The sequence below is a fragment of the Symphodus melops genome (assembly GCF_947650265.1).
Source record: "Symphodus melops genome assembly, chromosome: 4".
In the NCBI taxonomy this organism is placed as follows: domain Eukaryota; kingdom Metazoa; phylum Chordata; class Actinopteri; order Labriformes; family Labridae; genus Symphodus; species Symphodus melops.
In genome coordinates, this window is record NC_136694.1 from 26208479 (window position 1) to 26236022 (window position 27544).

General features: G+C 41.1%; 1 protein-coding gene across 2 annotated transcripts in view; it reads left to right on the forward strand.

Moving 5' to 3' along the window:
* The first annotated feature begins 5936 nt into the window (after positions 1-5936).
* Positions 5937-27544, forward strand: part of anks1ab (ankyrin repeat and sterile alpha motif domain containing 1Ab) — a 44054-nt gene continuing 22446 nt past the window's right edge. Inside the window, exons 1-3 of one of the 2 annotated variants that reach the window (XM_079341844.1) lie at positions 5937-6048; positions 7543-7954; positions 20223-20295. In XM_079341844.1, the coding sequence (XP_079197970.1) occupies positions 7652-7954; positions 20223-20295 (376 nt within the window). In that variant the 5' untranslated portion in view covers positions 5937-6048; positions 7543-7651. Of the gene's footprint in view, positions 6049-7542; positions 7955-20222; positions 20296-26320; positions 27376-27544 lie in introns of those variants that run through there. The other variant, XM_079341845.1, reaches the window with a different exon arrangement.

Consider the following 27544-nt stretch of genomic DNA (forward strand, 5'->3'; position numbering starts at 1 on the left):
GTTTCTTAAGATGTGGGCAGATATAGCCTTCGAACTAAACTTCTGCACATAAAAGAATAAAAGTGTCGATGCAACAAGGTCCAATTTGTGATATCAGAAAGATTTTCTTACCATAGTATTTTGTAAACTAGGTGGAAAAGAGACACTGAGTGTGTTTGAATGGACATAAGTATCCCAGTTATGAGCTTCATCCGGGTTTTGATCATATTCTGGATGTGGGTTTACAAGCACACAGACAGTAATAGACCTGGCTTGTTCCACCCTTTTTTACATGTTTTATCTCTTAGTCCACTAATACATGAATAATCTTTTACTAGAATCTCAATCACAGAAAGGGCATAACCAAATTGGGTAGTCTGTACTATAAACCACAGAGTGAGCCGTACCTATTTGTCTGACATTTACAAGATTTTATCCCCAAAAGGGCCCTTCACCACAAACTTGGCCAAAATGTCAAGATTGGTGACTGATCGCTCTGAGGTGACATCTAGCAGACAGCTAACAGCACCCATCTGTCATTTAAAGCCTCCTTCCCCGGAACAATCCATGACTTCTTATTCAACCCCTGACTATTTTTCAGAAACAGAGGCATATACTTTTTTTTTTAGACAGATAACAAAAACAGGCTGTAAAGGCATGAAAAATAAATTAGTTAATGGGGATAGTAAAATGGGGTCTAATGGGGATTGACTCGCCGTTGGTGCAAATCCTCATGTGGTCACTTGACTGTCACTCCAAGAGGCTCGATCCTCATCAGACGATAGCTGATGGGCTCGGAGTATGCTTGTTCATTGGCTTCATCTTCATCGCCCTCGATGCTTCATTTATAAATGGATTCCCCCTCAGGTGACAACAGCAGTATAATGTCTTTATTTCATCGTGTGTTCTTAACCCATCTTAAAATGCTGTGTAAGCCATCTTATAATGCAAGTGGATTGTCTAACATTATCACGCCCCTGAGAATAGATTTCTTGACTCTCAGCTAAATATATTGAGCATGTCTGATTGATTCATGACTGCCAATATCATGAGGATCGTTAAGGCATACATCTCCGGTACTCTCTGAATATGGAGCTTGCCAAGGGCAGCTATTATGGTGATTTTACGTTGAATGTGACCTAGCTTTGAACTGTCAGCATTATCTGTGGATTAATTAACGGGGCCAGAAGCCTTGACGTCAGATTGCTTATACCTACCTTATTATCATCGCTGTACAGTGTGGATCTTTACATCTTTGTCCTTGCTTTCCTTTCCATATTCCCTTGATAAGACATAAAGGACTGAGAGCTTTGAGATTAAACAGTTTTTTTTTCTAGTGTTTTGTCTTATAGTCGTGAGAGAATGAAAAGAAACAGGGAATGTGTTTCATCTGTCAGCAGCCATTGTCATCATCCACCTCCCCTGATGTGAAATTCAGAAACATGGAGCTGTGCCCATTGTTTCCACTGAGAGCAGCACAGAGAGCATTAACCCAACACAGCGTGCCTCTGGCTGCAACACAAACATTTACCCCTCCATGCATACATAGACATGCATGTGCAGTGTGCACACAGGGACACGTGCATGCATGCAAACATGAACACTCTGTAGGTGAAGACTCAGGATATCATGCCATCATTTCTCCTTGTATACAAATGAAGGTGGTACAGTTAGATTTCATGCTGCACTGTGATGCTTATCTTTCCAGCCTGCTGTATTTATCTGTTAAATTGATCTCTCTCCTGATGTGTCCTGCAGCGGATGTTGTGGCACACGATGCTACACAGCAGGACAGGAAAAGAATAAGCAATCCCTTATCACGCAAGAAAATAAGGATGCAGTCTAAATGTTGTTTTAACATCACTTTGAAGGTGGACATTCTTGGCAGCAACGATGTAATGTTGGGCTCAGAATTGATTGCTTCTTGTTTTACATTGTCACGACAATTAATCTTATCCATATGCTTCTGCAAGCTAACAGCACTTCTTCAAGCCTTCTTCAGATTTTCATTCTCATGTAATGGGAGAATATCTCCACATGGTTCAGGACTGTACACAGCATGCACAGCACTAACGTGTGAGGTTTTACTTGCCCTGAGCTGTTAGTGTTTTCCCAATGGAGCTCTACCTAATGCAACCTCTTATTCTGTGACTGTCTAGTTCTACTTTACTGTGATTGGCTAGCGTTCTTTGATTCAAAGTTTGCCTTCAGGCCTCTCTGCTCTGAGCTCTTTCATCCCTGAGCCGTGTTCTGATTTCAGCCAGGAGAACAGGAGACATCTCTGTCATGAAAAGTCAATAATGACTTTTTGGTTTGCGACTGACACAGTTCTAAAACCAAACTTCTTTCTTTGGTGACTCAAGGCTCTGTCCGTATCAGTATGCACATCTGACGTAGAGCATAATTGAGCCTTAAGCAACTGTCCAGTGTCTGATGTATCAGCTTTTCTAGCCAATCACAACAAAGAAGGATGATTTTGGAGCTCTAATGACTGATTTTGTCATGCTAACAACTAAACAACAATTGAATTGCATGGGAATGTGATACGTTTATATTAAGGGTAAGAGTTTTGCATAATAAGGGGTGTGGCTGATTTGACTTAGAGGCGGCTGCTTGTAGCTCTTTGCAAGGAGGCTGGGTTTTATTATGGCTGATCCCCTTTTATCTGTTTGTGTTGTTTGCGCTGTCCGAAATTAGCTAGAACGAAATGCTAGCTAACAGACTAGACAAGCTAGATGGGAGTGTTTCAGTGACCATTTCAGCCAACATAACTTCTGACTCTATGCCTACTTCTCAATTAGCAGGAAGTTGGTTGGAGTAAAAAAAAACAAAAAAAAAAAAACAACAACTATTGTCTTATTTCTGTTTTGTTATTGGTTCTGTATTCAGAAGGTCAATACACTGAATTTAAATTCATAGCCATGCCTTGAGTATAAAACACATGACAATGACACGATAAAGTTAAAGGATTATTACATATTATTGTCATTAAGATTAATCTTTGCATGCAAATGAATATTTTATTCATATTTATGATGAAAATGATGTTGCAATCTGGATTAACAGTCAGGAGAGCAACAGAGTTTAGCATACCTCTCCTAGAAACCATGAATATCTTCACTCAATGTCATGGTTTCACCTAAATCAATTCACAAACATTGCAATTTATGGAGCAATGTCAAAGGCCATGTAATCTACAAAGGAGAAGCTTTCCTAGATCCTTTTGCTTTGCTCTTGTGTCGATTTTCCCATAACCTACACGTGTTGGAGATGCTACTGATAAGAGGGTATTTGAGAAAATTTACAGAATAACCCAACGAGATTACCAACCAAACCCGGTAAGACGCTGAGAAAAGATCATATCTCTCCCCTCCAGTCCCTCTGTCTCGCTCCACCTCTCCAACACTGATGGATATCCAGTGTTACGTCTTCACTCAGCCATGCACACTCGCCCTCCCATTTCCCTGCTGAGGGGTCAGCTCTGCTCGCTTCTGTCGCAAAGCTTTTCGAGGAGCCTCATCTTTAGCTGCTCTGAGCTAACAGCAGGTAGTTTTACTGTTGAGTCTCATAAAGTGATTTAATGCGTCCTTTGACTTTGAAGTATCTTTTGCAAAGAGGTAATATTTGAAGGATGTCGTTTCAGAGCGAGAGACACGTGTGCAAGATAGCTCCAAAATAATGAGGGAATATATCAGCTTTCACTGCCTTTATTTTGAGCGTGTTTTGAAGATGTTTCAAAATCTTACGGGGATGACCTTTCAATGACCCATTTTTCCTGACATTTTTAGCACAAGTCGATCGACCACATAATTTATTTCTTGGATTTCTCTCCTTATCCTGAGAAAGGAAGAAAAAAAACCCTACTATGAATTCCCACATTTTATAGATGTGAAAATGAAAGCTTGGTTGAATGGCATCTCTGCCGCCTCGGGGAACAGATGACCTTAAAGGTTAGCATCATAGCATTCTTGTCCGTGACTCTCGGGTTAACATCCTCTCAAAATCTCCAAGGAGAAGAAGCAAAACAAAGCACTATGGGATTTCACAGAATGAAACACTCATGACATGTCATTAAGGTCTGAAGATTCCCAGGCAAATGGGGAATTATGGGGCACATGTTTTGTTGTTTATGAGAGGCAGATTTAAGTTTTGTTGTTTGTTTTGAAGTCAAGCCGACTGTATCCAAAGGTAATAGCTTCCGAGGTTGATTAACTTTATTCGATCTCTACCCAGTGGCCTCATTCTTTGTCTCCGTTATGCTGTCTGATCTTGTGGGAACTGCAGGGCACCAAATTGCCGAGAGGAATTGTGATTTATAGTCTGGAGTAGAGAGTAAAAAGTGGTTTCAGAACTTGTGCAGTGTTATTAAAAATGTCAATTATGGGCCTGAGGACACTTAAAACAGGTGGAAAGAAAAAAAAAACACCCTGAAAACAAACAATTTGATATCAAACAACCGACAGACACAAACACCAAGCACATGAAAAAAATCACACTCCAGAGTGTGTTTACAGTATGTGCTGCCTCTTTGTGACTTCCACAGTGTGCATGTCTTTGTTGGAGAAGAGGTTCATGAGTCACCGCCGTCTTTAGCCTGAGGCGCAGCAGCCAGCCAGCTGAGGGAGCGGATGCATGTTTTATTTTAGTCGCTCTAATATGCCGTGAAGACATCATTATCTTGAAGCATGTTGTATTCCAGAAAACTCTATTGTTCAAAATTGCACAGAAGACGAGGATAAATGTTTCCCCATCGCAGTCACAGAGATCATTAGACGTGCGGTTCATTAGATGTGGCTTTTGTTATTGCCAGCTAAGCAGTGTGTGACTGTGTGAGCCCTCCTCTGCGAGAGAGGGATGTTATCTTTTCTGTCATGCACATACCAGTGCTGCCCATAGGGAAGAGGTGAGCATGCAAGGAACTTGGCTGATTGAGGGCACGGGGCTCAGAGGAGCGCTGTGCACGGCTCCACAGCTCGCCTGTGAATGCAAAGGATGTCTCTCAAGATATCCTTTTGTTAACATCAAGTCCATTTGAAAAGAGTCATGAAGAGCACAAAGTGTGAGAGATGTTTTCTTCATTCCTCACATTTTCACTCATGATCCATTTCTTACCTCTGCAGATCCAAAGAGTTTACATTTCATCCCTTGTTTTCTTGTGTTGTTACAGCTCTCTTTAAGCCTTTTACTCTTCATGCACCTGGGTAGTTGGTGAAATTGTGCCAGAAAATCCCACTCTCCATCTCCATGCTTTCAAGTTAAAGAACGATATTAAACAACTTATGGGATGTATGGTTTGCTTAATTATATTGGTACAAAATGGTCCTTGAAATAGATCAGTATAAAGTACAAAAACAAAAAGTAAACTAATGATTTTGACATCTTGGTGAGTGTTTATCGATGAGAAGGATTCACCACTTAGAATAAGAATATTCTAAAATGCTGACCTCCTTCCACATTTCACAATTCATGAAACATTTCACCAAACACTTTATTAAAAAATACACATTTTACAAAATCAGGTATTTTCCAAAAACAACACTTTTGCAAAACAGATGAGAACAAAACAACATTTATAAAAAAAAATACAGGAAGCAATAAAGCACAACTTAGCAGTCCAACATCAACAATAAGCAAATAACAACCCTACCAAAAACACCACAACTCAACATGTCACACAACTCAACATTTCATAAAAAACTGAACATTTCACAAACTCTCACAGAATTGAAGGTTAACTTATTTACGCTGCGTTTGCCCAACAATAACAAACTCAAACTCAGTGACCTCTGTCTTATTCACAAACACACACACACACACGCACACACACCCTCAGACACATGCAGACAGAAAGGAGGAATCCCGGCTCTCCCTCCTTTAAAATGGAGCAGCCACCCAGCGCGTTAGTAACCTGATTACCCCAGCTGTCAGTCTGAATAAGGCCAGGCTTCTGGATCCTCCCGTCCACCGGTCTTCAGAACGAGACAGAGCCGGTCCTCCTGGAGAGTCTGAAAACAGGAGAAGAGCAAGACAGACACGAAAAACACAGAGCACCGGGAAACAAGTCAGCAGGTAAGAGGATGCAGAAATGTTGACTTTTTTTTTTTAAACTTTCAGTCGTTCGTTATGAGTTTCAGTTTTAAACCATCATATCTGGCTTATCTTCAAGAACAGCACATAGTTAGTATACCTGCATGTGTTTGAATGGACTGCACTTAAGTGTAAAGCTGTAAAGTAAACAAGAGGGATTACTGTCATTTATTTCTTCATGTACTATGTTGAACCAACCATCGAAATGATATGCTTCTGTATTCAACTACCGGTAATACAGAAGTCTGAGTCTTATTTAAAGAAAAGGAAACTTTATAACGTCCTAAACCACAGAGATCAACGAGTTAAACATTTGACTGTTTAAAGACTGAGACACTTTTTGAATAAAAAAATGTACTTTAACATAAATAGGATGAAAAGAAAAGTTTTTAAGCCTCATTGTTTCTTTCTTCTGGGAATATTGCCCTTGATGATTAAAACACTTGAGGAGGCTCATTTGAGGAGTTTTTAGGTGGTTGAATCACACTTAAATTAATAACTCATCGTGCTTTCTCAGCTACATAAACTAACCCAGCTGAACAAAAACTAATTATTTCTATTAAGTTATTTTGAATGTCTGAATGCAATGCCGCAGGGTAGGTGTCAGAGAACATTGCAGAAACGGTCTTTTTCCTTCATTTTTCACGGCAAAGATTCAACATGTGTGTGTAAAGAAAGCAGGATCAGATTTTCGTTGAAAACTCCGCTTGTTCACTTATTGGATAAAATCATCGAAGAGATAGAAGATCAAACTTTGGGGCGTTGGATAGCCTAGACTAGAAGTTATGTTGCACACCCCAGGTACAGAGGCTGTTTTCATTGCAGCGACCATGGGTTCAAAACTGACGTTGGACATGGCTGCATGTCACCCTCCTGTCTCCCCCCAACATCCTGTCTCACTTCAGCTGGCCTAAAATTGCCCAATAATAAACCAAAGTGGACACAAAGCAAAAGGTCGTGACAGGAGCTTTAATAAGTGGAAATAAAGCAGACCTTTAAAACTGAGCCAAAAAGACACATATAACTTTTGTTTTTTTTGCAGATTGTTTTTTTGAAAGCCAAATTAAATAAAAAAAGTTGCATTAAATGCAATGGCTTGATATCTTTGAGGATTAAAAAGTTACGTTTCTTTAGGTCAAGCTGGAAATCAAAGTGTCTGGACCCTGTGCACTTTACTGCTCTCAGATTTGGCCCTTCTTAAAAAAAACATTATTGGTCTTTGTTTATTATGGTCTAAGAAGAAGTCACAGTTCAGAGGATAAAGGAGGGGTATACTTGAGGCAGCGAGTCACTTAGGGGAGGGTAACAGGATACAACATGTGGGTGGACCTTTTTGATTGTTTCTGTGCAACACAAAGTCACCCACTTTCACACTCACTTTCCCTCAGAACAGCAGCCTTCTCTATGTTTCAAAGTGAACTGGAACCCTTGCATCCTCAAGTCAGCGCTGATATTTCATTTATCTGTGTCTATCAGGGCTGCCTTTGACTGATTCTCCACAACTGCAAGTTGTAGAGCTCTCTTTGGACTGACTTAAAGTCTGAATCCTACAGGAAACCGAGCTGCTACTGGCAGCTCCAAAACCATGGCAGAGTGCACGGCGGACACAAACCCAGCCGCAAAGGTGATCCAGAATGCAGAAAAGGCTGACTGTAAGGACACATGTGGACTTTCAGCTGAGTCTGCAGCTGTTGCAGCGGTCAAAGTCAGACCTTCAGACCTAGGGCTGATTCGAAGCCTGTCCAAGTCGGACTCTGACTTGTTGGCGTCACCGCTCGGGGAGGAGGATGGAGGAGGTCTCGCCGGCCGCTGTGGGTCCGTGTCTAACTGCAGCTCCGGGCAGCCGTCCATGCAGCGCATGCCTTCTTTTGCCTCCGAGTGGGATGAGGTAATACTCGAGCTCTCTGGGGATGGGAAACAAGTGGGAGGATGTGGAGGAGAGAGGGAGTGGAACTGTCGGGGTAAACAAATGGGCACACCTCCAAGTGGAGTTGATATCTTTAAGAGGGAGTGTGTTAAAGAGTGTGAGAAAAAAAAGAAGATGCAGCTAAAAAGAGGAGAGAAAATGAAGCAGCACATTTCAGGGAGAAGAACAGAAGGAAGGAAGGAAGGAAGGAGTGAGGAGGAGGGGGCAGAGGATGCAGTTGGAGAGCGATCAGGAGTCCAGCAGTGATAGACTGTAGTAACTTTACCCAGGCTGTTGGCGAAGAGCGCCTGCGGCTGAGTGCTTGAATGCATGAATGGCTTGATCACTTGCACCGACCTCCCTGTAGCAGCCCTGGCATCCAAGACTAATTGGGCTTGTGCTGTCATCCCACATCCACTCAGTACATGTCTCAGGGGCCGGCCCACGCTTCCTCTGTCTCCTCCTGCACTCTTCTGGATTCTTTGCTACGTCTTGCGCCATCTACTTTCAGCTCACTATGAGCAACCCCCCACTCCCTCTCCGGCCCCTCCAAAAATCGGAACTTGTGAATTTCTTTTAGCCCTATGGAGCATCAGTGCAGCAGACCTTAAAGCAATGCAAATATGAATTATTATGTTTTACTAAAGCTTCTCAACACATAAATATTGAAACCTTTAGGAACAATGGCTGATGCTATTATTATAACAGTACAAAGCTTGGAGGCAAAATTATGAAAAGTGGAACATGTCTCACACTTACTTTACTAAGTGCTGGGAACCTTTATCACACACAAATAAAATGGGCAAGGAGGATTTTTAAGTATGATCCATACTTACGCGTATCGCTGACTTGATTTATAGATGGGGGCGATCTAAGAGGTTTAATCCCGCCTCAGCTCCAGCTCTCAGCCTGTTGACTGAAAGTTAGCACGAGACAGGATTTACAGCATGGCGGCTGCTGCCGATGAGCCAGCAGAGCTGCTGCTGTAACAGATGGCTGGCATCACTAAGGCTTCGTCCATTAATATTTACAGTCTATGAAAGGTAGCTGATAGTTTGAGCTTACTGCATCAAAACGAGTTGAAAAGCCTGGACATTATACCCAAACCTCCGCCTAGCAGGTTCAATGTTTATGCTTACTAACACAAGATCATTTATGTAGATAAATTCAAACTCTTGTGGTGTGTTCACAGTGTATGCTCATATCACAATAATGATGGATTTACGATAACTCGTCCATCCCTTCCAGCAATTGATTATTATCATTCTTTTTTCAAGATTGTGTTATCATTTTTGGCTTTATTGGATATGACAGCCAAAGATATACAGGAAGTGTTGAGAGGAGACGCGGACTACATCCTCCGTACAGGGTTTGAGCAACATAACCACGAGGCTCTCCGGCAGCTGCATTGATTTATTAATTCTTACCTTTGACTGATGATAAAAATGCCCACTAAAGGGAAATCATGTTTTCTGTAACAGAAATAATCAAAAAGTGGAGATTCTAACAATGATGTTAAACTTTAAAATAAAATGTCTTGCAATTCATGGATATCATGATACACAAAATCCTCCCAAAAAAAGTAATGCAGGGTTTGTTCATCACTTTGTGAAAGGATTTTGATTTTTTGGTGCAAAACAATGAGCAGTAAATAGAGCACAAATATGAAGAATTGAAGCATTTATCATTTTCTTAGTCTTTTCGTAGCCGAGTGTTTAACACACTTATGCTTGCAACCATCTCAAAACAGCACAGACTTGGACTTGGTTAATGATCTGTCGTGAACTCTTTACAAGTGCTTTGATGAAGGCATGCTCCAAGGTGGTCATGGTCATAAAAGCAGGGTCATTCTTTTACAGCATGTCTGGAGCATGTAGCTCTTTTGCGGATACTACAAGGGCAGTCGGATGTCACTTCAGACATGTTGAACTTTAGCTTGGCTCTGTGCACCCCTCTGTTTGTCAGTGCTTTCTGTCCAGTGCTAGCTCTCTGCTCCACCCCTTTGCCCTCTGACAGACATGTTTATTCAGGCCGCTTTGGGTGGGGTGTCCTGTTCTCAAGGGCATCCTGTTTTGCAGCTGCTACCGAGTGTCTGTTTCTCTTCCAGATTTCAAGGGATTTGTTTGGGTTGGCGATACGTGTGTGTGTGTGTGTGAGGGTGTGCGTGTGTTTGTTGATGTGTGGGTGGCAAGAGGCAAAAAAATGACTCTGCCTGGTGAGTTTATCTCATGAAGCGATCAACTACCACCGCACATTAAAAGTGACACACGAGGCTCAGAGGGAGGCTGAGCTCATGGTCGGACACATAGTCACACACATACTGTGCGTCCACATGCACTCACATGAAGCAGTGCTGAATACAAATGCTGACATTCTGATGTTAATTTAGAAAGAAATTTATAAGATAGAAAATAACCTTTAAACCGCATTGACATTTTGGCTGCATATAAATGTAACATTTATTATGCTGGAAGCTTGTGTTATCACCTGATATTGTAGTCAACCTCCTTGGTATTGTATTTAGATTAGATTTTAAAAAGAGAATAAATAGAAGTAATGGAGTCCTTTTCTAACACAGCTTGCCTGCTGCGATGAATACAGAGCGTAAATGTTCACGTGGTCCATTCGGACAGGATCGTCTTGTGTTATGAATATGGGATATAAGACACTTCCGTTTCTTTTTATTCTTGTCATTATCCAAAATAGCTTCAAACCGAGTGAATAAAAATACTTCAGCCCTGTTGAACTTTCAGTAGCTGCATGGCAAAAGTGAATGCCTGATCGATACGGAAATGCTGAATTACTTTTACGCTCAAAGCATCTGTATTGATGCCAACTCTGTAGGCCTATTTTAAATACCATCATGATGGATATAAAACTTATTACAGTATCATACTTGAAAAAGTTTTGGTAAAATAATAAAAAGTAACACCTTCCTTCCCATCAATTTCTTTTTTTTCTTTAACCTTTATATAACTAGGAAAGAAAAAACTAGTAAAAATCTCTTTTTCAAGTGTCCTGGACCTACAGTCAAATGTTTTCATCGATTATACAGTGGGGTAGTGAAGGGTATAAGAGTATAATGCACTTGCTTTTAAGTCTCCATGATCACTTCTAGTTAAACGTAAAGTGAAATTATAAGCCTTTATATTGTAACATATAGTCAAACTAAACACAAAGTAAATACTTTATCTGCCTTTCAAGGTTTGGTCCTTAACATATTTCATAATTACTTGCAGTTCTGATTTAAAAAAGAAGCAGAAAGAATCTAGATATACCTGCTAAACATTTCAAATAAAAGGCTGCCTATATCCCACCAAAATAAATATGATTAGTTTACGACACATGACAATAACAGCAATAATGTGCAGAGGAAACATTGCTATTCCTAAACAACAAAAAACAAAAGCTGCTCTGAAAGATTGACTGTTAAAGCTAAAGTTGGTTGTTATGTAACATACATTTATGCATTGCTCTTTCCTAACATATTTTTATACTTTTTATTAGTTTGCATTGTGAATGTTGACAATACAACAAAGCCTGTCTTGAATAAAGTTTTATGCTGAATACCTTAAACAGGTAATAGTTTAAACTCATGAGAGTTTCGCCTTTATTTCTCCTATGTCAAACAAAGCTGCCCTCAACTGATTTAAAGAAAGCTTGTGAGTTGTAAATGTTCTTTTACCTGTTAAACTATTCAACATGCTCACGTCGATTTTTGGGCAGTTTTCTTCAGAAAAAGGGAAACATAACTACTAAACCTCCGAAAGGATCCATGAGTACAAGGTCAGTCCTCCTTTTTGTGTGTTGATGCATTTTTTATATGCCCTTCAGTTTACTAAAAATAACCTTATTACATAAGGAGCTTGCATTTAACTGACCATCACACACTTAACTAAATATAGATATGGAGCGGCGTATACGGTTACAGTGATTGGCGTCTTCACCACATCTGTTCAATACAAGGCAAAGGTTAACAAAACCACATGTTACAGATGCTTGAGTGGCTTCATTCGTGCGTACTCTAAATTTCCCAGTGGTATTCCACAGCTCATTACACGCGCAAGCTTTAAAATGCTGTGTCTGTTCGTATGTGGCTGTAATGGCTCGGCTTTTACCAAACAAACGTATGCAGATCAGGGTTTAAAGAACATATATTTATGTCACGTTATAATCTTTAAAGATAAGAACATGCGTTGTATGCCATTGTTACGCGTTTATTTTAAGCTCATTGTGTGAAACAGATCGACTTGAGGCTTTGTTATGATTTGTAATCCTGAATTAGCTTTCACTGTTTCTGAAATGAAATTGGCCGCAGTGAAAATGAAAAAGAAGGAGCGTATTTATGTCGGTAAATTCAGTTCATAAAGCAAGAATATTTTGCGTAATGTGTAAGCTGGTTTATAATTCATATAGAGGGTTACGGCAGAGTGAACACAACCCAAGATTTAGTTCGACAGATGTGGCACATGAATATGAGAGTGGAGGTGATGGTGTTTGGTGGATGATGCAGAGGTGGGGGGGGGGGGTCCTTTTTCACGTGCCTCACTGTCCGTAATATTTCTCCTCGCGTGTAACACATGAGACACCACATTGCATCTAACCTGCTATCTTTTATTTCAAACATTCAAGAGCAACACCTGTTCAGAAGCTATTGTGTGGTTTTAAAAATGGATGTTTGCCACTTTGACAATACAGGCTCTTAGATTTGCAGTCACAAGGGTAAGCTAGTTTCACAATGTTTACATGATCATTTATATTTAAAGAAACCTTTGCTTTCATTTAAAGGCAGGTTTGGTAAATTTCTCAAGATACACTCTTTAAGATTTTGGTTAAAATTATCTTTCGGTCCTGACAGAAATTAATAACCCATGTGCTCTGAAAGAGGAACAAAGAAAACGCATCATCTGCAGCAGTTGCAAGCTTGTAAAAACGTTGACCAATGTCTGCCACGAGGTACCAATCTGATGAACCAATCACGCTTCCCTCTCCCCCTGCTTGTTCTCTACCTCATGCATGCAGGAGCCCAAAGTGAGGGGTGTAGCTTTTGAGGGAGCACGCAGGCGGGAGGGGATGTGTGAACACTTTTACTTTTGTAATCATGCTAGTTTTCAATCATTACCAACCCTGCCTTCAATAACTCTGAAATTAATACCTGCTAGCTTATGGACGATCACAAGCTTAAAACTCAGATTTATTTTTCTTGTATTTCATTAGCATATAATTTTGTCTTGCTGTCTTAGGTGTTTAAAGTAATTCTTTTAGAGGGGACTGCATAGCATGAGGAAATCATGATGTGTAAGAAAACAGTTTTATAGAACCAACATTTGAAAGCATTGATTATGTCAATTATCAACCACAAACTGAACCGAACAAAACAGGAGATGCAGGAAGCAGTGTTGTTGTCTTAATGTCTTGTTTCATAAGAGGAGGTGTTGCGTTATTAAATCATGGCTATGAGAGTTGCTAAGTCGGAATGGAGCAGTTTTGGTTTGGGATACATGAATGTGCAGCGCCTCAAAGAAAAACAAAATGAGTCATTAAAACTACCCCCAGACGTGTTTGTTCAAAAGTATCAAAAGTATCACAAGCCACATTTTGAAAGTAAATATCATTTGTCTGTTTTTTAGTGAAATGAATGAAAAAACTATGATCAGAAAAATGATTTTCTGAATATTCATATATTGTCTTGTCCACGACACTCTTGAAAAAAGACTATTAATCTCGATGAGTTTGCTTTCCTGGTTAAATAAAGGTTAAATAAAAGAGGAAATAATGTCGGATCATTCAGCAGAGGTGGCACTGCAAGAAGCTCAGATTTAATATACATTTGAAGAAAGCGTTTAAAAAAGTGTTTGAAGACTAAGGCTGGTTGCCGCAATGAATCATTGACAAAAATCAATAGAGAAAGCATTAAAGAAATGTAATTTATTTTGACCTTTAGGACACACGAATCCATCTGTTTGACACCGCTTAATAAGATGGAATAAAAACAAAGAATCATCAAGACACAGCTCTGCACCGCTGTCATCTCTCACGGCCACATTAACAGGACACCATGAAGGCCATCATGGCTTAACTCTTATTATTCTTCATGGCTGCTTGCTTTATTTAGGTTGTGTGGTTTCAAAGCTGTCAAATAAATAAAAATCAATCCAAATCATGAGCACTGCTGGATGGAATTACGGGATCTGGGTCTTGTAGTGCGAGGAGCTTCTGGCCCATCTGTCTTTATTGACAGTGATACTGAGGCGGTAATCCTGTTTCCAGAGCGCAGCCAGTGCAGCAGGACGAATTTATGGTTAGTTCCTTTTATCCTTATCATTTTTTTTATTGAACTGCTATGATTTGCTTCCAAAGCAAAATTGGTACTCTTCATCTGTACATTATTTAAGATGATATCAATCTTGGTGTCTTTAGCAAAGAAGAAGCGAGTAGGAACTGGAACAACGGTGCACTAAAACCTGAAAGGGCATGTGGAGAAAGAACACGTCCGCACACATAGGTCAATAGTCCGCAGCCCTCTTCAATGACACTCAGATGTGCAGACAACAAAAATGTACTTTCTGGATAGAATGTAAAGACTTTGCAAATGATTTTTTAGTCCAGTGATCGCTGGTTTGTTCGTCCGATCCAGATCTCCTCTAAAATTCTCATCACATTTCAGGAAATTCCTGTCAAGAGGGTTCTGTCGTCTTGCTAACAGCCGAACAAACAAACTGAAAACCTAACTTCTAGGATTAGGTGTTTTTGAAAAGTTGAATAAAAAAAACCCAGAAATCTTAAAGGGATTCATGATGTCTTTATTATTACCAAGCAGAAAGTAGTTATTATGCTTGGTGTCACTTAGAAATGCACAATGCTCCTCAAACACCTGCTGTGCCACATTTTCTATACTTTCTCTGTCAGCTTTGAGATACCTTTTTTTAATGCTGAAAAAGTGGCAAAGCTCTGTATTTAAAATCTGTCACTATACTAAAGCGAATGATCCCGACTTGTCATTGGTGTAGTGATGAACTACGTCTAATGACATTTATGAGCATATTGTGATGCAGCTCACAGCTTGACAAGCAGTTCGTGATGAGACAGCTGCAGCAACAGAAAGTAAACAGTTTGTTTTCTCCTTGTTAAGTTTAATTGGCTGTCGTGTTTCACAGTCACAGTGTGATGGGAAGCTTGTATCTCACAGGTACTGCAAAAATAATCAGGTATAGAAATGTGGTTTTGTAGCAGCTAATGAAAACTGACTTCTACATGAATTAGTCTTTACAGCACTTTTACATGTTGATTAATCTCTACTAAATATAAACAGTTATAGCTATAAGAACTACGACGATCTGACTAATCACTGAATGATGCATAAAAAAACTATGAAAAATCAGACTAATCAAGACACTGACTCTCCATCAGCAACTCTAGACTAGTCTGTGCATTAGGATAGGGACTTGAGCTCTGAGTTTCCACATATTGTGTATTTTTAGCCTGCATATAATGAGTGTTTGTATAATTAGTCCTGAGGAACTCACGCAGGCTGAATGACTCTTTGCCAATATGGAGATCGCTTTACACTAACAAGCTCAGTCAACAATCTGCTGTTCTTTGATTCACAAAATAAAAGATGCAGCATATGTCCCTCTTCTTATCTACGGCTTCTTTTGGGTCAATCAAAATCCTAAACCAGCTCCGATAGAAACTTATGTGCAGCCAGACTTTGTAGTTCTTCTGTAGCGATTCTTGGCTTTTCCTAAAAGAGGCTCAGATCTATTTAAAAATATGAAGTATATAATCTTTACTTAGTCTGGGAGAAAGTTATCTGACTGCCAATTATGTTATGCTCTTATCTTGATCCATCAACTTTAAACAAGACCACTTTTCAGAACAGAGTGAACCCCGGGAAATCACTCGTAACTTTTCTCTCAGATGTTTAGATTTCAGTTTGAGAGTCTTAAAAAGTAAGTCTGCGATTTTACTCATTTTCTATGTCCACCTGTTTCAAGCTTGAAAAGAACGAGTCATTAATCTCGGAGCCAACGGGGCCAAGGACATGAAATAATCCCCAACTTCTGTCAACCATTTGACTGTTCACCGCTGGACGTGAGCAAGAGAGGGTGACGTGAAATGGAAAGTCTTTGCAGTGTCTTTACAGGAATGGAAGAGCAGATCAACTTGTATTAATATGGAAATCACTTCAGGATGATATCAGTCAGAGCTGAACGCTGCTGATTTAATGACAGTCCACTTAGGGCCCCATTTTGATTCCTAACTGCACCGTTGGATACATTTCTGTGTGAATAGATCCTTTGATAGTTTCATTCTTGCTACCAGACATTCACTGGGGAGCAGTCTTTGTGTTCAATTAATTTTCGGTTTAGAGCTGGCTCACAGATTGTAAAAAAAAAAAGTCTAATCTTGATAACTATAACTGTACATTTACTCAGTCTCTTTAGGGGAAGATATTAGGTTCCCCTATTGAACTTTAGTATAATACAGATGTTTCTGTTGCCAAGCCGTCCCGTTTTGATATAAACAGGTTATTTATACCTGCTGGGGAAGGATGTTGTTAGGAAAAAGAATGAGACAGCATGGTGCATTTTTGGATATTATTTGTAGCCACAGTTTTGAAAAGCTCTTGTTTTTTGGGTCTTTCAAACACTTGCCCTACAGGGACCAAATATCAACACAGCAATATAGTGTCATCCTGACTCATCTAATACAATTATGGAAATGTCAAATACCATATATGTTTAATTTATTAAAAAAAACATTGAACGCTCTTTAATGCTCTTCAATGCCCTTCAAATTTCCCTGGATATGTAACTCATACATTAGTCATCATTTCATGACTCCTCAGTGCTCTTTGACTGAAGGTAACGTGAACAGAAGTTTGTTTGCCACAGAAGAAGTTGACAGTGTGATGATAGAAAAAGATGAAGACGGCAAACGTATCATAAAGGGCTGAAACGGTTCCTCGAATCAGCCCAGTAGTTGGTTTCTAAAAAGCCTTGAGGTTTTCTGTTGTTGCCTCAAGGTTTCCTTGAAAACAGGACTACTGCAGAGCGCTCTGTCGAAATGCAAAACATACTCAATGTATTGAATTACTAAATGAAGCACCAGCATAATCAATAGAGTACTTGATTACTAAAACACTCGGTTACTGCAGCCCTAATTGCATCATATTGTGCCCACTGATCTCCCTGTCTCTTTCTCGAGGTGCTCTGCTACACTCACACAGTGAAAGGTTCGACAGTGATTCTAAATAGCTGTACGGTTTGAGTGATGATGTAAAGGACATACTGTATGCTGGTTTAGATTCACCTGAACTGCCTTCAGCGCTCTGCGAACGTCACGGGATAGATGGATGAGGCTAATAAATGGAAGTTAATGAAGCACTTGACTTAAGTTCACGTTCTTTAAACTGATAAAAATAAATGCACTTTTGACATGTATTTAATCTTTTGAAAAAAACAAAACACAATCAGTAAATGCCTTATACTTCGGCAAACATCGAGCAGCTGATAGATACAGTGACTTAGGCTGTATGTGCACGATGATACAACACGCTAGCACATCATCTATGATGCTGCTGGTTTCCCTAAGCAGCATTTTGGTGCGAGGTTATGATAAGGTGCACTTAGGCTCAGATGTGATGCAGTCCTGCCGAGTGTGTGTACGATATAGAATGTAACTGGGTTAATTCAAAGAGTAATGTGAGGTCTGTATTGCTTAAGGCATATGCGACACGTCCCACGTGCCTGACTTCCAAATGAATCAAGGCCTTTCCACAGTGTTGATGCCACTAGCGAAGTGCATAGGGCTTTTTCAAACACTAAATATTACATCAAATAAGCCTGGCTGTGTCTCTGGTGTCACTAGCGAAAGCAGAATCAGCTTTTCAGGCTTGCAAAAATCTTCCTCACTGATTGTGAATAGACTACTCCAGTGATTCTAAATTTAGTTTCCAGCATGATTTGCAAGATTTTGTTAAAAGTGTTCTCAGTCTGCTATTTGCCTTGTTATAAAACTGTCAACTGAAGACTGAGACACTCTCTTTTCTACACAGGCTAATGTGTATTGTTGGATGTTTTAGGATAGGGCAAATGGTGCATTTGTTCTGTGCATGAGGTCCCATTGTCCTTGACGCATGACGTGTCAGCCAGGAGTGTGGTGCTCTGTAAGTTGCTGTCTGTATATGCTAGAGTATCAGGAATAAGACTTGAGATCCATGCAAATTAATGTGTGTAAAAGGGAACAGATTGGGAAAATAAAAGTAACCTCTGATGTGAATGCCCTCATCCTCTCAGTTACCGTGCTGTTTTATTCAAAAGAGCATGTTGACATTTAAGGAACTGTGCTGCTTACTTACTTGGTTAATGAGAAGCTTTCTACTGTTCTCTCAGCTGTCACTGTGTCATTTGCCTTGTAGCCACTTTGCTTTAATGAGCGAGTAAAGGAACAAAAACTGTAAAAATCAAACAGTGACGAGCTGTCAAAACACCCCCCCCCCCCCCCCCCCCCCCCCCCCCAGATGGCTGCCTTTTACTTTATTTTTTGTCTGGATTAACCAATTGAGATGCATTATAATCACACAGTGAATCATTCAGCTGTGGGAGGGCAGGTACTTTAGTTTTACAGGTGGTTCAACCTTCTGACCAAGTTGGTCTGGCTGTTTGTACTCTCTGCTCACGCAAGCGAATCAGCTGCTTGTTGTGGCTTCATTTAACTGTTTGGGTTTGGCCAGTGGACGTGGCGTTATCCAGCACTTAACATCACTTGTCAGCCATCGACCACTGACACTGCTGCAATCCACTGGGACTCAAAAGCCCCCTTCACACAACCATCGCTCAATTATTTAAACTCTGTTTATAATGTGCATTGGGATTTAACACGGATGTCCTCTTAAACCATCTTAGCAAGTTTATACGAAGTGTTTTATAAATCACATCGGTAAAAGTGTCCACCTGAATGTATCAGAGCATCTCTGTTTGTGTCTGTCCGATGTAACTCCCTGCTACAAAGATCCTAATTCACATGCGACTTTGAGCGTGCCTCCTTTTCACACAGGGAGAGTATCCATCTGCATCCAGCAAGGATACAGTTGTCTCCCATCAATCTTCCCATCCGTCTTCCAGAGAGATCACTGACAAACACTTAAACATGTCAGGTATCGTTTTTAACGCTGTCAATAAGCTTAATTCAGGCATTGTGTGCACAATCGTGCTTTAATGCACTGTAAATACCCAGTGACTCTGAGCTGTCAGTATTTCTTAAAGTTAAAACAACTTGGTCGTACCATTTATTTTTCTCATAGAGGAAGTGAATTCATCAACATTTGTTCATACAGGAAGTTATTTATAGTGCAGTCACAAAGCACCCTCTGTCATACTCCTCTCATTTTACTGACAGAAATGAGAGTGGTTTTGATATTTTGACAAAACTTGGCAAGGGAGCCCCCCACCCCCCCTTTTAAAAAAATGTTTCCACTATACTGGTGCAAAAATGCCATTACATGTCCTGCTTTAGCCTCAACAGTGTTTGATAATGTTCTGCATCTAGCACCAAAAGCACTTTGTTGGAACTTGTGATTGTTCAGCTGACAAGAAAAGGAAACAAAAGTAAACCACCTGGAAATGTATTTTTGCTCGCACAAAAAGTCTATTTGAATAAACAGCCGTGGCTCTAAGCCCCTAAACAACTCTGCTCTGAATTTCTCTGTAATCTCCCGCATGCAGCATTGTGCTCAACTAACCTTGCAATAAACTGTTTCCTTATTCTGTGAAGCTTGAATAATACAGGTCTGAGAGGGCAATCAAATCCTTCGCGAGAAGCAGCCAGAAACAGATCTGAATCTCTGGAGGGTCAGATTGGACTTGAATACAGGGCTGTCTTAATAGGCTGAAAGAGTTTGGAGTTTTAAAAGCTTCTGGGTTTGCTCAACAAATCACTCTCCACGTTTGAATGTTACTTATTATCTATTGTTGCAAAACAGGACACCTTTCCAATCCTCCCAGCAGCGGCTCTCTGTCCTCACCCCTCACCCAGCCTAACTCCTCCAGTCCGGGTTCATGTTCCGATATATTGAAAGAGAAAGGAGAGGAGTTTATTGGATGTGTTGAATTAAGAGCAAATGATCAAAGACACTGAGAGAGCATCAACATCAAAATCCCCCTCTCCTGTTTTCACTTGTTCTGTGAGAGTGTTTGTTGGTGCTTCTTTTGTTTGTGCAAAGGTTTATCTTTGTTCTCTCTAACAGATTGAGAAGATCATGAACCTGATTGGAGCAGGCATTGAAACGTCCAAAAAGAAACAGCCCACACCGAGCTCAGGTAAAGCTTCTCAAACTATTACGTTTCCATGCTGGTGGATTATTTGGGGGGGGGGGGGGGGTTCCAGAGATATAACCATGTGTTGTGTAACTTATTGGTTAGTTAATGTAAAATGACATCTGGCTCTGGGGGATTGAGTGAGTGTTATGCATTAACCATTAATGAAGCTCTTATCTGCCCTCAGTGCTGCATTGATAATACTCTGCATAGTTTGTGTAGGCATGTACCTTTTTCAGAGTTTCAGATCAGGACTTCTTTCTTTGCTTATTGAGATCTTTCATGATGTGATTTGATCATGTTGATCATTATCAGTGGTGCTGTTCTCTCCTCTCCAAAACAAAATATAACCGGTTATTAAAACATGTAAAACACTTAATCAATCAAGTTTTACAATACATAGCAGCGTGACAGTCTTTAGCGGCTGTGAGCTAAGCTGTGGCGTATTGACGCTCAGCCCATTTCTCGCTTGACTTTGAGATGTCTGATGACTGTAATCCTTCCTTTTTGTGACATCACAAGGGGCAGTAACTCCTCCCCCAGGTGGGTGACACTCCCACAGCGAGGTGTTTGTTCCGCCCTCTGAGTCTGCCTTCTCACCATAACCAATAGGACACCGTGCAAGAAAGCCCAAGCCCTGTACCCTTCCAGGGAGGGGCGTGACACAGCTCACCTGTATTTAAAACTTTAGACATGGAAACAGCCTGTTCTGAGCATGGCTGAAATAAAGGTTTTATAGGCATAATCAGACAAATACTAGATACAGGTTGATTTTTTTTTTCTTTTTTTTTTTGGGAAGGACATGTCCAGAGTACCGCTCATTTAAATGTGCTGAAAAAGCTGTGTGACCTTTATTGTTTTTATGCTCTCAAACTGTGGAACTCACCGCCTCACTCTGGACATGAGAACAGGCTCTCTGGGTGTTTTTGAACGAAAACTAAAGAACCACCTTTTGACATTTAATTCATCGTGATTTTACTGTTTGTATTTTAATGATTTAGAAAAAAAATCCCATCATAATTGTTTTCAAATTGCATTCATCTCTTGTTTTTATCTCATTTTATTTGATGTCACTGTTCTGTCTTTTCTTTTGTGAGGCACTTTGGGCTGCACGTTTTATGGATGAAAGGTGCGATATAAATAAGGCGGGACTGAGTTTAAAACAAATTAAATTCAGCACTTAGCTCCAAAATCGGTCAACATGGGTCTCATATTTTACTTGTTTGCATCAGATATTCTCTTAACTCCTGCTCATGGTCAGCTGTAAACCCCAGCGGTGTCGCTTCCAGCGTTGTTACCTAAAGAGGCAATCACAGTTGTAAGGAGTACAGGAGGTTGTACCACCACCATCTGGCTCAAAAGTGCTTTAGTGGACATTATTTACATCACAACTGGAGAAGAGTGACTCAAAATAGCAAAAACACATGAGTTTCGCTGGGAGGCCTTATGCTTTCATGCATGAGGAAGGCATCATCCTTAACCGCTTCCAACACAGTTGGTTTTGTGTTTTAGTATTTTCAGACTTTTCAGACGTCAACAACCTGTCATGCTGCTACACTATCCTGCATTGCTTGTGGACAATGACGACACCAATAAAACTGAAATGCAGAAAATACAACAAACTAATGTTCAACTCTTGACTTGTATTGTTGAGTTTTAGAGGTCGGCCCGATTTAAATGTTTACATAACGTCAGCAGCAGCCAGACTTTATTCACCATCTATCTGATTGCATTTGTGTGCAGCGCTTCCAAGAGCTGCTGTTTAGTATTCAAATAAATCCTCTGAAAAGATGGAGAGTAGTTTTGTTATAAATCACAGAGATTCAAGATGACAGTTGTTTGGCACATAACTGTTGTTATTTTCACTCACAATATTTCCGCTTTATGGAAAATCTAAATTTAAAATGCAGCTCACTGACTGTCACATTTTTCCTGGAGTTACTATGTATCTCAATCGGGCCTGAGTTGATAGTACGCTTCATCAGGTGTCCTTCAGGCAGTGCAGAGGGAGAAGCCAGCTGGCAGCAGCTCAGTTTGTTTAGATTACACTCCAGAGTTGCTACGGTGTAAACCTACTTCCATTAGATACTCTGCCATAAGGTGGTTTCATCACACTGTATTGTGTAACATCTCATCCATGACGGCCCATCCACCGCCTCGTCAGATGTTTCGAGATAATATTTTAATTAGTCATGTGAAAGACCTTCGTGGATTAAAAATCTGCTGACTGCAGCAAAGCGTAAAAACCACTTGAGCTTAAGAAGGAACAAAAACTGTAAAAGTGTCGTCGTGATAAAAGTAATTTTAGTAAGTTCAAATACAAAGAGAAAAGATATGACATTGGAATTAGGTGCGTTAGGACTTTAATTGCTGCACCAGCATTTAACCCTTCATGTGTCAGGCAGAGTGCCATGATGTATTTACATTACAGCTTACGTAACTCCCATTACAAAGTGTGAATACTGATACAGTACAAGATTTAAGGTAAAGAATAGTTAGCAATGAGGTAAGTAAGCGCTGGTTCAATGTTCACACAGAAGGATGAGTCGGTGGTGACGGCTTGGAGGGGGGAGGTAATTAGTTCTCCTCTTGAAAATATTTAATTGAATACATTATATCACATTAGGTTTTATATTGTGTCATTATATCATCATTACATTGTGCCTGTATGTCTTAATTAAGCAAACAAATGACTTTAATTTGCTCATCTGGCCTCCCTGCAAGTCCTTATATCCACACACACACACACACACACACACACACACACACACTTGAACCTCTCTGCTCTTAAAACACACAGTGGCATGTCCTGCCCCGCTCTCTGCCTGGTTGTGTCTGCACCTTTGAACAATCTTCATCAATCTTTCTACACTTTTTGCTCAAACTACACACCTGCAAAAGTTTCCCTCATGATTCCGTTATCACGACGGTGGACTGAGACTGCAGAATAACGTCATGTTACCTGCAACCAGTTGCACAAAACAACTGCTTTCTCTCTGACTACCTGCAAAGAATAGGACACCACTTGTAACACGTATCGTTCCCTTGTTTTTTGATCTTAAATGGCGATCTTATATGAATAAAAAATGGAAACAGGAAAAATGCAGCGGAAATATACTGCGGCGGCCATCAATTGATGATGCAACTCCTTCATAAACCAAAGGATAGAACCTTTTCAACATCCATTTCACTAGAGGCAAGCTTGGAATACACATATTTTATTAGTAATATTCACATGATTATTTAAAGTTAAAGAGAGAAAATATATTAGCAGTCCTGAAAATACAGTTTTTTCTTTGCCGTGTTAATTTATGATTCTATTTGTTAGTTGTCCTCCTGAACACCCAAGCATTCTTATACTATTTGCTTTCCTAACGATTCAGACCTGAGGCTTTTCCGTGTTACATAAGTGGCAATATGTTCTGTTTGTCTCCCCCCCCTTCCTCCAAACACATACATGTATAGGTGTGTGCTATTTATAGACACCGAAAGTGTCCCAGATACAGCTGAGTCATACAGATGCTGCTCCGATTTTAATCTGAGATTGTGCACAAGAAGATCCCGAGTTTTGCAGGGATGGTTTTATTGCCGTTGTTGTAGGTGATGCTTGGTAAAGACGTCACGTTTCAAAAATCGCGATCTGAAAGACAACATTCACATACACTGTGGAGTTATCAATGTGAGTGGAAGAGAGGACGGGAAAGGAAGGGGATGGCACAAAGATCAAACCCTAAATTGTCTCTGTATCTTTCTGTTGTGACAGAACTGGGAAAACCTCGTCCTTTATACTTGTTTTAAGTATTCTTCTTCCAGCCTCCTTTTCCTTGTATAGTGTCCCTCTCATATCAGCAGCCAAGGACAGCTATTCATCTTCACATATCTCAACACCAGATTTTTGTCGCTTACTGACAAACCAGCCCTGCAATTCAGTGTCACCCTGCTTGCTCAAGGATGAGGTTGTTTGTGTTGTGTGCCCGTCACCAGTGCTTCAATTGTGTGCTAAGAGAGCAATGAGTAAATGAGCTTAAACAGACAGAGGCAGTGGAGAGAGAGAGAGCGCGCTCAGCTAACAGCACACAGGAGGCATCAGCTCAGTTTGTGTACAGGCACACTCTGACGTTCAAAGGAAAAGAGTCCGCCCTCAGTTTCCCTGAATTAATTCAGCTTTGCGGCTCATTTTCTTCAGTGCTTGGGTGTGTTGACAAGGAGCTAGTGCTTTTCTCCTGCCCTGATAAAGAGGCACGCTTTTATCTCGGCACAACCTCTTCAGCTGTGAAAAAGTCTCTCCGGGCGCTCCTCGGAGTCAAGTCTAGACCAAGCAGTTCTCAAAAAGCAAAGACCCACTCGGATAGATTTGACAGCTTGGTCTGTTTAAAAGAGGATAATACAGTGTCCCAGTTCCCCCCCGAAGGAGAAGTACTGGATACTCTGTCAGTCAGTAATTAGGTCCTACTACTGTGGGAGGTGTTACTCTCCCAAATGAATGGAGAGAGGTGGCTGGTATTTTTTTTAATACTGTTTGCCGAGATACTGTGGTGCAAGAGCTGACTTTGGTTTAGGGCTCAAGAGAAGAGCATAACGAAGGAGGAGGAGTTGTGGGATCAGGTAGTGAATCATAATTAGTCCACTTCAATCTTCTTACGTCCTATTACCATCTTATCTCGCCCATATGTTTCTTCACCTCCTCTCTTGGTAGTCTTTTCTTATCTGCATATTCTCCCTCTCCTGTTTCTCTCTCTCTCCTCCTTCCATCCATCATTTCACTCCTCTGTCAGAGCACACCTGACAGCAGCTTCTCTTCCTGATAACAAGCAATGTGCAGTGGTCCTGGTGGACAGGTCAGGGAGACCGGACTTGGCCTTTTACCTGCTCGTTAATGCCAGAGCAACAGGGATGCAGGCGGCCAATTACGGAGGAGGTTCAATCAATAGCCCGTCACTTTGCCTCCCTCTGTTGGCATCGCCTCTCCTTGCCCTGACTGCTTTACTGACTGCCCATCGGGGAGTGTGTGAGGTTATTGCAAGCGGCTTGAAAGCCCGCATAATTACTCTCTGCCTGCAGCTGTACCCAGATAACACCAGTGATGGACGCAGCCCTGCATAGGTGGGTGGATGTGTAAGTCTACCACTCCCCGAGTAGACTGTTGCAATTCTTACAGAGTCTAATCAAGCTAGGTTTTTTTTTTTTTTTGTGGATCTCTTCCATCCAAATCTATCTAAATTTTACATTATCTCGCTTGTTTGACCAGGAAGTATCCTCTGCAGCGCGCTACAAATGGTTGATTTGACGCACGCATCTGGAAGAAGATAATGGAGTTTCCTTTTTTCTGTCATGCTTTATGACTTGGTAAGAAGACAAGGCTTGAAGTGTGATAGTGTGTCTTTTCCCCTCTCCTGTTCTTCATCTCCTGTACAAGTGAATTAGAGACTTCTGCTGACTTGAGTCAATGCTGCCCCCCCTTGTCTTCTCATCAAAGTAAGATGTATAAATTAAAGCAATCTGATTAAAAGCAGCTGCTTCTGAAGGGTCTTTTGTTGAATAAAAAAAAAAACGGGCCTTTCTCCTGCAAAAGAGAATCCTCCTTTTTCGCCACCCGTTTACATTCAAGTCGTCCTTTTCAGAGAAGACAGCGATTTCAGGCTCTCAGTGCTTGTTCCTTGCCTCTCTGATGGTGGTGTCCTTTCTGCACTGGCAAGATCAGAGTGCCTCTGTGCAATTCTAATCAGTGCAGTGGAGGGAGAGACGGGGTGAGGTGGGGTAAGGTTAGAGAGAGAGAGAGAGACAAAGACAGAGAAGAATGAATGTGTGTGCATTTGGATGAGAAGGAAAGGGGGGTGAGATGGAAAGAGAAGAGAGATAGATGGTGAAGAGAGAAAAAAACGAGTGTGTGCATCTGTCTGTGTGTTTGAGAACCAGAGGCAGAGAGCGAGACAGAGAGAGAGAGAGAGAGAGAGTGCAAGCCACAGAGGGGGAGAGAGAGAGAGAGAGAGAGGGAGGGGAATTGATATAGTGGGAGAGTGAGGGAGGGAGGGGAGAGAGAGAGAGAAAGTGGTTACGTGGAGCAGCACCCCACTTCATCAGGCAGCATACGGCAGCCCTGCAGTGCGATCACACACTATGGGAATGGGGTTATGAGATCGAGAGCGAGAGAAAGAAAGAAAGCAGAGAAAGACGAGAGTGAGGAAGGAGGGAGTCAAAAAGAAGAGCTTGAGGGATTTGCTTGGATGAGAAGAGGGGGGGGATGATCACTGAGTCCATTGCCTGTTGTGGATGTGGGAAGGACGTGGCAGCAGCAGCAGCAGCAGCAGCAGTGGCTGAGGTTGAGGCAGATCTGAGGTCTCCTGTGTAGAAGTAGTCGGCGTCAGGACGTTATGCTCTGCGAGCAGTGAGGGGTAGCGTGTGAGAGCCAGGAGCAGCTGCTGTGACTGCATCTGCGCTGCCTGCATGTCTCAGACAGGCAGGGGATGCAGCAAAGCTCTGCCCTGAGCACACAGGCTGCTAGCTGTACCCAGCAAGGAGAAGAACCAGGTGGGCTGGGGTTGGATTGGGGGGGCATCTGCCACAGGAAGGAGCTAGCTGTGGTCCTGCAGTCATCCGAGTCTCAGAGGCTCACCTGTCGTCTGTTGGATCTGAACCTGGATTTACTGCTTTGAGAGATGAGAGGCACGTTCTCCTCAGCAGCCTGGAGAAGAGTGTGAATGCTGGGCAGCACAGGAAGCACTGGCACCACCACGGACAACAAGCCTTTTCTCCCTGGTAGACAGCTTACCTGGAGCTTTATCAAGGAACCTATTCTTGGATTTTATCATGAATTGAGGAGTTTGGTATCACTGGAAAATACTAAGCCAACATTTCTTCCTTTTTTTGAAGTAGGATCTTTACAATATGTCTACCTGAGCGTACTCCTTGTGGGTCTGGAGTAAGGAAGAGAAGTATTTTAATCAAATGTGTATTCCTTGATCAGAAATAACACAAGTACCTCAACAGTACATTAGAATGCTGCTACCTTCATTGTATGAGCCGTGTCCTAGCTCTCAAAGAGGTTGACCAATGAAGCCATGGGACTCAGCCAGAGCTTTACAAGTATGTGGTGAAAACACTGACAGATTTCTTTTTGGGGGAACTGAATATTTCTGTGTTATACCCTGATGGTGTTCTTACTAATTTTAGAAAAAAAAATGGCGGGGATAATTTTAGCAGAGTAAAAAAAAATTGTGATGTATGAAAATGTCTGACATAATCATAATATTTC